This window comes from Alligator sinensis, unplaced genomic scaffold, assembly GCF_000455745.1.
Source record: "Alligator sinensis unplaced genomic scaffold, ASM45574v1 scaffold983_1, whole genome shotgun sequence".
Classification (NCBI taxonomy): Eukaryota; Metazoa; Chordata; order Crocodylia; family Alligatoridae; genus Alligator; species Alligator sinensis.
Window position 1 is genome coordinate 198193 of NW_005842015.1, and position 13248 is coordinate 211440.

The 13248-nt window shown below is 38.9% G+C and overlaps 1 protein-coding gene across 4 annotated transcripts in view; it reads right to left on the reverse strand.

Moving 5' to 3' along the window:
* The window catches only part of HPS5 (HPS5, biogenesis of lysosomal organelles complex 2 subunit 2), a 38166-nt gene extending 27319 nt beyond the window's left edge, over positions 1 to 10847 (reverse strand). For all 4 annotated transcript variants that reach the window (XM_025202120.1, XM_025202118.1, XM_006022002.3 and 1 more), the window contains exons 1-8: positions 10681 to 10847; positions 9680 to 9790; positions 7324 to 7388; positions 6442 to 6634; positions 5350 to 5483; positions 3268 to 3483; positions 2017 to 2088; positions 966 to 1054 (exon numbers count right to left, since the gene is read on the reverse strand). In XM_025202120.1, coding sequence (XP_025057905.1) covers positions 966 to 1054; positions 2017 to 2088; positions 3268 to 3483; positions 5350 to 5483; positions 6442 to 6634; positions 7324 to 7388; positions 9680 to 9790; positions 10681 to 10788 — 988 coding nt within the window. In that variant the 5' untranslated portion in view covers positions 10789 to 10847. The remainder of the gene's footprint in view (positions 1 to 965; positions 1055 to 2016; positions 2089 to 3267; positions 3484 to 5349; positions 5484 to 6441; positions 6635 to 7323; positions 7389 to 9679; positions 9791 to 10680) is intronic.
* Positions 10848 to 13248: the final 2401 nt, after the last annotated feature.

Sequence of the window (13248 nt, forward strand, 5' to 3'; positions counted from 1 at the left end):
ACTCTTTCCTGCTTATGCAGGGGGTCGGACTCGATGATCTATTGAGGTCCCTTCCGACCCTAACATCTATGAATCTATGAATACTTGATTAAAGCAATTGCCTGCTGAAGGGTCAAACTCTTTTGGCACATACGTTCAAATGCTTCATGACAACACATTTTGAACTGAATGTCAATAGGGGACAACTAATTGCTCTAACACAATGGTGTTCAGCTTCAGTCCAAGGGCCAGATTTGGCCCACAGAGCCATGTCACCTGGCCTACAGGGCCTACAAGTCCGGAAATTTGGCAGGAGGGGAGCAGTGGCAGTGTTAATTGACAGCCCTCTTCTGCCAGATTTCTGGACCCATAGGGAGCCCCACAAGTTGGTTAACATGGCCCTGCATGTGGGGCTGGATCCAATGCGCAATGGGATCCAGCCCATGAACTGACTCTGCAGCACTCATCCAGTCTGCAGGGATGGAAGTTTGAGCCCCACCACTTTAGCAGTTTTAAAACTATAACAACCACTTCATGTGTTTAGTATTTATTAACTTGGGTCTTGATACAGAAGTTATCTGAATCAAAGATCGTAAATACACTTAGGAAAACCATCATAAAAAAGCCTCCTAGTCTACTGAGGCCAGATGTACTTTATTCTTACAAAGAGATCAAAAAAAGTGCCAGAGAGAAAAATAAGGAAAGTAAGCCACAACATTTTATTTTAATCATCACATTGATATTTTACTTTGAGATTTAGTATTTTCCCCTATTACTTACATGTATCCATAAAAGGTACTTGAAAAGATTAGTTTCAAAGTTGAACTGGGGGAGGAAGAGGGTTTGATATTCAAAATAAGCCATATAAAGTGCTATTTAAACTTATTCGTAGAAAAGGAAATTGGTATAATATGCTTTAAGTACAGGTCTTTATGACAGTAAGTACAGCAAACAATGTAGCAAATCTCTGAGAATACTGAGTTCACCTTTTATTTCACTCCAAAGTAAAACTTGAACACTCTGTGGAATGAAGATATAAATGCCTTTTTCTGTCCAGGTCATGACACAATGGTCACTGTAAAAGAAAAGGAAAAACAACAACTTCTTGAAATAATACTTACATTAACTCATTTCAGAAGAAAATTCTCTTCTCAGCATATTCAATTCATTAGGGAACTGAGCTAATCCACTGTTTACTTTAAGACCAAGACAAAACCTGAATTTTAGAACGCAGACATATAATCTAACACCTCTTTTATTCAAGCATGACAGAATGGGTTTAGAAAAAATATTTAAAAAGCAAGATTACTATGCAGTTGTCACAAAGAAAAAGCATCTAAAAATGCTTAGATTCCTAGAGAATGATCATCAGCTTTGGTGAACCTATAAACTTTTTAGAAAGAAACAGCACTCAGTAGAATGGTAAAAAGTTTTAATAGTTTCCATATTTGTCAGCAAAATAAAGGAAAGAGGAGAATAAGGATTGTTAAAATAATTTACCAAACAATACTACAGTAGAGGTTTTGGAGGGAAGGAGAAAAGGAAGATGCATCAAAACTACCACCCAGGGGCTTTACAGGACATCTTTGGGGCCTTTACACATTGATTTAATCAAATAAACTGCATTGGTTAGATTTTGGAGAAAAGTCGCAATAATTCGGATATGGCTGTTCTTTTATTTGCTGAGTTGTAACTTAATATGGAATAATTCAGAGTGCAATTCAATAGCTGTGCTAGACCCAGAACTTCCAGTAGAGCTACTAACGGTTCCATATATAGCACAGCTTCACAGTGTCGCTCATGGAACCCATACAGATACGAAACTTATAGTTCCAACCTCAGAGCTCATCACTACGACACTCTTACCACCATGTAGCTAACTGCAGGAATTTGCGGGGAAAAAAACCCCAGAAGACAGTTCTTGCAAATGTTATATGCTAGTGTGTTAGAAAATAGATAACAGAATTAGGAGTCTATCAAATGATTAAGATAGGTTTGTAAAACCTAAATTTTGTTAATAAAAGTCTTAATACTCACGTCAAATATAACAGTTTTGGGAAAGACAAAGACTGGGGGGAACAGGAAGAAGCATTATACTGAGGATCCGACCTATAAAAAAAAACAAAACAACCCAAACTGACTAATATATTCTATTTTCAAAATGCATCACACTGATAAGTATTTGAGCCCCCAGTCCTATGAACATTTACAACAAGGGCTTAGCTTACACACCATAAAACACTGCACAGAAGTCACATCCATAAAATTAAGTCACAGGCTACGATTGAAACTTTTGTTATTAGCATCACTGTCGCAATTTCTCTCTAAAGTTAACACTGAGATGATGGATCAAGAACACTTTCAACTTAAGAATTGCAACAGGATTTTAAATTCAGGGAACGAGGATGGAAAAGACCATAATCGACCAATGGACCAAAGTCCAAAAAAGTGAACTGAGATTTACAAGAGTTCAAGACCTCTGCTTGGCTTAACAAATGGTTAAAATATTTTTCAATAAAGGTCAAGTCTCAGGTTGTTAAATAAGTTTACCGTCATAACGTTTTAGTTGGAAAACAAAATTCTAAAAAAAACTCTCTCAATGTCCTTGAAAGTATTTCCAAAGAATCCATGACCCTTGTACTCCAGCCGAATCTGCTGCAAACAGCATCAACAAGTAACCAAATAGTTGTCAATTAACTCCTCATTTTCATGTTACATTTATTTCAGATCATTAAAAGCAGCCCTGTAAATTTATACTTTCACACTACAGCAGTGCCATGGAAACTATAATCCATGAAGTCAAAGCTTATTTTTTTAATAAAATGTGCAAAGGCAATTTCCAACTCCTTCATTTAAAGGCTAAATCTAAAGCCAAATCTGACTGTTTCATCAAGTTTCTTTATTTCACTCAGGGCTACTGTCTACCTAAAGACATGTAATAAAAATTGACCACTGATAACTGAAATAACAAGCACTGAAGTATGATTCTGAAAAAATGCAAATCAGTCAAACTGTTTGTGAATCAAAAGCCATTTTTTTCTTTTTAGAATATCATAACTTTTGAATACAAGCAGGTAGATGGATTCCATAAAAGCAGCTGAACAAGTGTTTGAGAGTTGCACAATGAAAATGCTAGGCCTGAGAACAAACTACAGTACTCATGTCTTGACTTTTCTTACTACAGCTTGTTATTTTCAAACAGTAACTGTCACAAAAATATTAATGACAAAACAGGGGGGGAAAGCAATCACCATCTAGTTCATCACTAACCATAATCAATACTACTACCTTAGAGTAATGAGAGGGAGAGGAGGTGATGATAACAGCTGTTTGAATTGATGCGTGCTTAGCACCTCTCCTTCAAAGTTCACCTCCCACATCCTTGACCCTGGACGTGCGCAATATATTAATGGCAGCTGGCTCCCTCCACCCTTTCCAACTGGGAAAAAGCAGGCTCCATATTCTCCATCTCTTTCTTTGTTACCAACTTTCCAGAACTTTTCTCTAGTACAGGAAAAAAAATATTTAGACAACATTTAACACTACAAGTTAACACAAGTGGTTTTAACATTTTTCTTGGGCAAACAAATTTACTAGAGAAATATTCACAACCTCAAATTCCAAAAAAATCTTATTTAATAGAATTGCCTTTACACATAATTTGCAGTTTACCAAAAATTTGGAATGTTTGCATAACACAATTCAACTTTCCATTACTTTTATATACAGGCAGTCCTCGACTTAAGACGTTTTGACTTACAACAAACGGCACTTACAACATTTATAAACTGACTCTGTTTCAACTTTCTGGCATCGGTTTCGACTTTACAACGCTTAATCTGATGTGATGCCATGCCAGTGAACAAGTTCGCTGCATCGCCCACGTCTCTGGAGAACATCTGTCCAAACTTCCTTGGACACTTTCTTTAAGAAAGCAGACAAGACGCCAGAAAAGCCTGCAGCCAAGACTCCTGAAAAGACTCCAGCCAAGAACCCTTCAAAAAGTCCAACCAAGAGCCCTTCAAAAAGTCCAGCAAAGTCACCTCAAAGAAGTCCTTCCAAAGCAACATGATTGCTATTTACAATATAAATGCATTAACATAGCTATAATTACCCACCTACAATTGATTCAAATACAAAATTCTGGGTTATTTTGGGGGAAAATAGGGTATTGACCCCTGGTTCAGGAACCGATCCGCCATTTATAAAATTGTTCCTATGGGAAAATTGGTTCCGAGTTATGATGTTTCAACCTAAGATGTAGTTTTCAGGACCCAATTGTGTCATAAGTCCAAGGACCGCCTGTATGCAGATGTAGTGCATCCTTCTTGCATTTACTGCTTCCACATTTGTTATTTTAAAGCACCATGAAAGAGTCTGATTTGACAATAGTCTTCAAATACCTGAAGGGCAATAATAGAGAAGATAGAGATAGACTTTTCTCCATGGCTATAGGGGAGAGGACTAGGAGCAATGGACTTGAACTGCAGCAGAGGAAATTTAGGATGGAGATCAGGAGGAACTTTCTGATTATGAGGGTAGTCAAACATTGGAACAGGCCACCTAGAGAAACTGTGAAATCTCCATCCTTGGAAATTTTCAAGAACAGGTTGGACATATACTCGGCTGGGATGGTTCAGTCGGGGGGGGCATGCGCTGGACTAAATGACCTTGAGCAGGGGGCTGTACTAGATGACTTTACAAGGTCCCTTCCAACCCGACATTCCTATGATCCTATAAAAGGAAAAAAACTTCTTGTGAAAAACAGTGGTCTGAAAGATTTAATTTGTTTGTTCAAAAACTTCCTTTTATAAGGAATACTGCACAATAATTACAGCTCTATATATAAGTAGTGCATTTGTAATGAAAATCCCTCTCCACTGCATTCATTTGGATGTGAAGTAAGCTTTTTATTTTACCTGAGAAGCTAAAATAATTTCTTTGAGGGAACAGACTGATGACTATTTGCCAAACCAGGTGGACAATCTCTTATCTAAAAAGATCTACATAGTAGATGGTTCAGTTCTCTCGAGCTGTCTGCCCTAGTGTAATACTGCCAAGAGTGTAAAAACTAAAACACTACTGGTCTAAAAGTCTACAAAATTAAAGCTATAATTCACTTTAAAGCCATGAAACTCAATTCCCAAGAAGAGATGCATAAATAAAAACCCAAAGGTGGATAACAGTATAAAAGGCCCGCATTTAAACTGAAATAATGCAGGTATGTCTCTTAATTGATGAGTATGCATGACAGTGTTTGGTAATTTCTAATGATAAAATTAGAAAAAATATTTCTCAGCGTATCTATTTGAATTACAGTCTCAAATTTTAACAAATAACCAGTATCTTTGCAGTTAGAGTATAACCTACCTCTCTGTATCACATAAGTAGGTGCGAGTGAGTGAAGAGATGAGCAATCTTCCATCCATATAATCAAGCTGAACTACCCGGGAATCTACAGTGGTTATAATTTGAACTGGAAACATCACAAAAGCAGCAGCTGCCTAAAGAAAAACAAAAGCAATACAGATTTGGTCTTAATATTCCATAAAGCCTGTATTATTGCAAAATTTAGGTGGCAAAATTAAGTGTTCAAACAAAGTTGTTTGTGTATAACAACAGATCCTATGAAGAGGGCAAAGTTGAGTTAACACAATGAATTCCCCTCGATAAAATAAGGCTCTGATGCTATGGATGTTTACATGTGCATTAGGCCTGTGCGAAGTGGCTAGTATTCGCTTCAGATTCAGCCGATTTGGGGGACAGTGATTCGATTCGGTGATTCATTGAACACCTTCAAGAGATAATTGGATGCTTATCTTGCTGGGATCCTATGACCCCAGCTGACTTCCTGCCTTTCGGTTGGGGGGCTGGACTCAACGATCTTCTGAGGTCCTGTCCAGCCCTAATGTCTATGAAATCTATGAAACTTCCAGGGGGAGAAGTGCAGCCAAGGCTGTGACAAAATATAAGACCACTCTGTGCACGCCCTCCACAGTTATGTAAAAGCCTCAATAAATGGTGGGTTTCTTTCAGTTACCCAAGATTAACTGCAGTAACAATGAGATTGATATTTTGGACTTATGCAGACCTCTAGAAAAAGGTCTTATCCCTATGCAAAATGTTTAGCCAGAAATCAGTGCTTCTGAGAGGTGCAATTTAGCACTTCAAACAAAGTTGAATGCTACCATAATATTTGAAATAATATTCATGTTATAATGCCACTTTCTAGATTAGCTGTAGGTACAGAGACAAGAGCCGAACAGAATATTTATACCAAATTTAAATTCTGAAGAAACTAACTCTTCGCTCCTATTTTGTCACTAAAGTGTCCAGAACTTAGAATTCATCAGCAAACTCTCACTCATTCTTTTTTTAATTAACAGAGACACAGATTCTATATGCCTGCCCACAAGATTCTCTCAGCTCAAATCTCTCTCAAGAAACCAAGTAACATTTTACCTTTCCTTGTTTGGATGTATTAATCTTGATGGCAGATACTTTCCCCACATGATCTCCCACAAAAACTCGAAGGGCAGCTGTATCCCAACAGAGAGCTGTGACCTTTCTGCCTTTATGCTCAGAGGAAACATAAATCCGTTCCGGCTTCCCACGACGTTCTTGATTCAATTCCCAGACTACAACAAGGCCTTGACTGTAATAATTAGGAGAAATTGAGAATTTTAAAAGAACATTTCTGCTAGTAGTGAAGTAATGCTCCTTTCCCATCAGCAGTCAAAGCAAAGAATTCACTTTAATTTAGGTTGTGTGTTTGCATTTTCTGCTTGTGAATAGACCAACAATTCAGAAGAGTTGCACACTTAACCAAGAAATGGGAGCAACAAATATCCATAGATCATCCCACCAAAAATGTATGAGTACAACCTGAAGGGTTCCTCACTTAGCCACTAAATCCTAAGCCAAAACTAGCAATCAGGGTGCCAAGTGTAAACAAAATAAGTAACTAGCTGAATTTCAAACATTTATCTTGTATTAGCTATCAATGTCACTATCAAGTACATGAAATATTTCCCCAGGATGTCAAACTGTCTCAGACCTGTCTTACGGGGAAAGGATCTGACACAGCTATTATGGAAGAAGCTCTTTTGCAATAGTTCCCCATTTAGATATTTTCTTCTGGAATAAATCACTTTTATTATTCAGTTTTAGTCCAGACTGATTAGTCCAGAACAGACTTTCCACAAAGGAAGCTGCTGCAGTCGCTTTGCCATTTAAATTCCCTGTGCAAAGGAGGCCTAAGCAAATTAACAAGGCAGCAACCCAGAAAAACTGTTTCATGGCCTTGGGTAGTAGTATAAGTTATTTCCCTAGTAAATCTCTCACCTGGTGGCTACAGCAACATAATCTTCATCATGTAAACAACAGGCAACCTGGGAAATGGCACCCTCCTAATGTAAAAAAGACCAGTCAAGCATTGAAGTGAAAGCAAATCCAAAAGCAATAGTACAGTTAGTTTTCAGTACATATAATTAGGTTTCACTACCTACAGTGGGTGCTACAAGGCTTTTTCCCTTCCTCAGAAGCACAGGGATTGACTGGAGCGTGCTGGTGTTTCTGCTGGGACTAAAAAATCTAGAGGTTTCTATCTAGGTCTTGCTCCTCCACCCAGAGTCAAACCAAGCACCTGACTTGGGATCAGGAAGGAATTTTACTCCATGGTCAGACTGGCACAGTTTGTAGATATTTTTGCTTTTCCCTGTAGCAAAGACACGGACCTCTTGCTTGATCTCTTGATCGTATTTTAACAACTGCTTCCTGTCACTCCAGACACAAGATGTTGACAGTGTCCCTATCCCGCTACATTAGGGAGCTTTTGATGTTTCAAGTGTTCATGCCCGTTATTTGTATGACGGAGTTGTTCCCTAAGTTTTTAAGAACAGGTTAGACAAACATTTATCAAGGATGGTTTACATAGGGATGATCCTGCCCTGAACAGAAAGCTCGACTCGATGACCCTCTGAAGTAACTTACAGCTCTACTTTTCTATGATTCGATACAGCTTTTGTTCTCTGCCTACAAACTAAAAAAAAAGAAAGAAAACTCAGTAGCTACTTCCAAATGCTCCTGGATTCCAAGGCTTTGCCTCCTGTTTAAACTGTATTAAACAGTGAACTCATTATGAAAATGGGGTTCACGTGAGAGCTTTGGACTGTGAAACCTTGTCCTAATCCACTAAGCAGAAAGAGCAGGGGCCATAGAAATGAAGACCCCTGCTTGCATCTCTCTCACTACTTTCACTTAAGATTAGGTTTCATAGATGATCAGAATACAATTTTCACAGCCGTTCAAGCCTTACACTTACGAAGTTTGCTTTCATGTTTTAGACAACTGCCAACAAAAAAACTTCAGTTTAAACCACAAACTCATTTCATCAACCAGTGCTAGATAGACCATAATATTTTCTGATTGCTGCTTATCTATACTGGATTCCACACTGATGGACCAAAGGAGAACAACATCTTAAAACATTCCAAACTGCAAAGACAATCCAGTCCACCCATCAGCAATTTTAACACTGAAAAAGGCAGCTGGGCATGAAGCCACATGTACTGTCTGTATTAGACAGCTTCCTCTTTGTGCATGCTTCAATTAACTAAGGAGATCTTTTGGCCTTTGAGATAATCAGAAATCTGCAGGTATATTTTGAAAAGACTGTAGGCATGCCTCAACCTGTGGAAAAATTATTTTATGAAAATAGAACTAAGTTAGGTGAAATCCTAACACCAGCTATCCAAGGATACCAATAAAAGCACTATCATGCATAAATAAAAATGCTACTAATTCAGTCCGTCTCCATATGAGCACTGTGCAAGCACTGAATAAAAAGAACAAGATTAACAGCAAATCAGATATTTACACCAGAATAACAGACTAGAAATTTCTGTAATACAGTGATATTACTGTTAGTGGATCATCACTCTACTCTGTATGGCAGCAGTCTTAATGCTGTACTTTTTTTTTTTTAAGCAGGACTTTAAAATCTTAATGCCTATAATACCCACAGTACTGAAGATTCCAACAGCACTTTGGATGTACTAACACAGCATTTCCCAGATTACTTAAAAAGCTATGCCCTCCTTCAGGAAAATGAAGTCAATCATATATTATCTACAACCCTGCTGTGTGTTATATATGAGGATACTGTGTAGACTAATACCTTAACAATACGATTCTCATCAAAGCAGTTAAAGAAAGGAAGGAACTAGCTTATATGGATAACAAGGTTAAACTTTAAAGAATCATCATTGTTATGTGAGACAATATGAACTATACTGAATACAACAATGCACAACTCAGACTTGGAATATTCCCAGATACTCCAAATGCCAACAGATATCCCCCCGGTTCCACATTTTAAAGGCTTTCTTCTGAATCCTAACTGATAGAAACTTAATTTATGCTAAGTTCTGAATCTGGAGAACAACTGAGAGATCTGGACTCCTGGTATTGCTCCTTTGTGCCATGCAAAGGAGTGTGTAACAACACTTTGGACCACACTATGACTGCATGCAAGGACCTCTCTCTTCAAAACAGAGGAATCAGAACATTTGCTTTATATGGTGATTCAACAGGCTGCACATGCCTGGGAGTTATAAAAGATCCCACTTCCCCATTTCTGCAGTAGAAGTACTGCCCACTCCTGAGCCTGAGGTTTTTGTATGCATTACTCTAAACTTACCTTATGAGTGAGAAAGAGTCGCTGTTTCCAGCCTTCTTTCTGGATAAGGTTCAAGCCACCACCTGAACTGCCCAGCGCCAGCCATTTCCGAGATGTGGCTATGCATGTGCACTGAAAGAAATACAAGAGTCAACACAGCAGTGTAACTACTTGCTATAATAAATGCAGCAAGTAATAGTCTCTCTTCCCCTTTTCCATTTGTTGGAAAACAGAGCTGGTCGTATGCTTGCTATTTGTACCTAGCCTGGGTGTGCAACACCCTAGCCAGATTATTAAAGCAGTGAGAAAAGCACATTCAGGAGAAAGCAAACAGTAAAAACAAGCAAGTTAAAAAAAAATAAAATACAAAGACAGATATTTTTCCCTCTTGTAAATTCCCTGACAAGCTAATCTCATTAGACTGTATTCACTTATACAAAAGCAAAATACTGTAACACTAGATTAATTCAAAGTGTCCCTGAGTAAAACACAGAAGTTGTCTACAACTATCAAGTTGCTTCAATTTAAGAAAGTCTAATCAATCATTCAATTAAATGGATTGATCAATAATTAATGTTTAAAATCATAAAACAGATATTTGTATTTCAAGATATTTAAACACCCAAAAACTTTGGAATTAAGTATTGTATATTGCGTGTAGCCAGCTAGTTTGTTCTGAAAATACATCCTAATAATAATAATAATTTACATCAAACATCCAAAATTGTCATCACTTCAGAAATAACCTAACAATATTCTTCTGTTTATTCCACCATAGGCAAAACACATCCATTTTTGTTTTATACCAGTCTTAACTCCTCTTCTTCCAAGAGCCCCCTACTCTAGACCATGAAGTTCATATTAAGTCATGATCTGCAACCTGAATAACAGCTTCTAGGACTACACAAATCAAAGTAACTTTATATCCATGTTCAGCAAACAGAAGTACAACAAAAAAATATTGTTTTCTCCGTGTCAATAAGAAAATAACAACAAATTAAATGCAATAGTCATAAACTCACCTTCAGACGACTAGAATCCAACCTGAGTGCAGAAAGCAAAGGATCCAAACACTCAAATTCTGCCAATACATGACTGCAGGATTCTGGTATCATTGGCACAGATGTCATTAACGTACAAAGACTAGCAATATTCACTCATCGGTGCATTATCATTAGCTTGACACTGTACCTGCAAAAATGAAATTTGAGAATATAATCTCTTTGTCACACAGCAATTTACCCTTCAGTTTTATTTTTCTTCTGAAACTGCTCATCCTAAAACAACAGGGAAATGGAGCTGATCCTGGAACTGGATCCATAACCACCCACAAGGTTAGCCTTATTTGAAACTGAGGGCAAGATTAGGGAGCTAGTTTGCTCTGTCCATAAACCACTGTCCAAACTCAGTTCAGAAACACTGCCCAGCTGAGGGATCTGTAATTTGAATATAATGGTTGATAATCAGTGAATTTACAGTCCTCTACTAAAAAAAGTATTGTGCCAATTTGATTAAAGAACTGATTTTGAATCAGGTAGATTATACCAAAGTAAACCCCTACTGTAACTTGCTTAAACTTGATATTTCATATAAACACAAAAAGTTGCTATAAAAGTTAATACTGGAATTATAGATCCCTGCCCTTGTCAAGATACTTCTGCACACGGTGTTTAATTATGTACTGAATTTTCTACAGAACCTCAGCTCCTAAACAGGACAAATAGTACAGAATTGGTGACTAATCAACACCTTTATATAAAAGGTGTACACACACACACACACACAACCTCTTTTTCAGTGTGTGGCCACATACATAATTTCTTACATGTCATGCAAACCACACAGTAATAAAAGTTTTCTTCTGAAATTTCATTTAGGACTTGATGTATTAAAAAAAAAAAAAAAAAAAAAAAGCCATTACGAAGCCAAATACTCAAATGTTAAGCCAAGGTTGCCAAGGCAGTATAATGCAAGGTGGTGTGTTTTTTTAAAGCAAATTAAAAAGCAATCCATCCCATAGAACTATCATTACTTCTACATGGGTCATTAAATTGACAAAAAAACCTTAAAATCCAAAAAACAAACTTCTATAATAGGGGTGTCAAATACAGGGCCTGCAGGCTGGATCCGGCCCGTGGAGCCCTGTCATTTGCTCCCCGGTGCTGCTCATGAGTCTGATCAGACCCACACAGGGCAGTGTCCCTGTGGCATGAGGCTGGTCTGCAGGCTGGATCAGGCTCATGGACCCTATCCCCTTCTCTCTGCTTCCCCAGCATACCTGATCCAGCAGCCACTCCAGCCAGTCTAGGGCCTGTGCTGTGTGCAGTGCAAATTCCCATGGGTTGGGGTGGGCACCACATGCGGTGCAGTTTGGCTGGAGTGCCAGAGGCACTTCACATTGTGGCTGTCCTGGCAAGACTGTGCCACATGCAGTGCCCTCCCCAGCCAGTCTGGGACTCTCAGTGCCCACTCCTGCCAGCCCAGGACTTGTGCTACATGTGGCAGCCGGAACTGCTGGGGCAGCCACCACGTGCAGCCCGACTCCTGCTCCAGCTGGTCTCCATCATACACGGCACCTGCCCCAGCCTTCAGGAATCCACAACACATGCATCCTGGGTCCCAGACCAGCTGAAAAAGTTGCTGAATCAGGTATGCTGTGGGAATAGAGAAGGGGAAGGAGAGAAGGTCCACGCGCCTCATCTGGCCTGCAGACCAGCCCCATAACACTCCTATGGCCCATGGGGCCAGAAAAGTTTGGCACAAATTAAGTGGCAGCAGCACTAAGCTCTGCCACTGAATTCCACAAATGCTTACTGACATCATAGTAACAGTAGGATTCAGAAAACCTCAGTTCTCCACCAGGACTTAGAAGGGAATGTCTTACAAACAGACTGAGATTTTTGTTCCTCACCACAAGGGTTAGGGACAGAAATTACACATAGACTGGCATAAGTGATTGGAAAGTGGTTCAAATCTGTAACACAACAGAATTTCAGTGCATATAAACTAGGTGTGTGCAAAGCTTCAGTCGCCGATTCGATTTGGAGAAGATTCAGCCTGATTTAGAGGCCGAATCACTGAATCCAAATCAAATCGGGAGACAAAAAAATCCCCTCTGAATCAATTCAGAGCCTCCGAATCGATTTGGAAAAGATTTGGAAAAAGATTTGGAGATTCGGAAGGCAGCTTTGCAGGGAAACAGAAACTGAAAAGAGGGAGGGGGAGCAGTGGGGAAAAGACCGACATTTGTAGCTGGCCAGTGACTGTGATCTTTCCCAAAGTCCCCTTCCAACCACAGTGCTCTGGGGATGTAGAAACAGCATTTAAGCCTCTTTCTGCAGCCTCTCTCTCCCTTTTGTGAGCTGTTTCTGCCTGAGCAACAGCATCCGAAAGGTACTACTGGACTGGCTTGACTTCCTAGTCAGTCTCCTGCTAGTCTCTGTTCTTGCAAAGGCTTGGATACAGCTTACTAACTACCCCTACCTAGAATCCCTCTACTTATCCCTATACAATCCATTTCTTTCAATTTATTCTTCCCCCAAAAACATCTTATTTGTTCATGTTATTTTTTCCCCTCACACTTTTTAAAA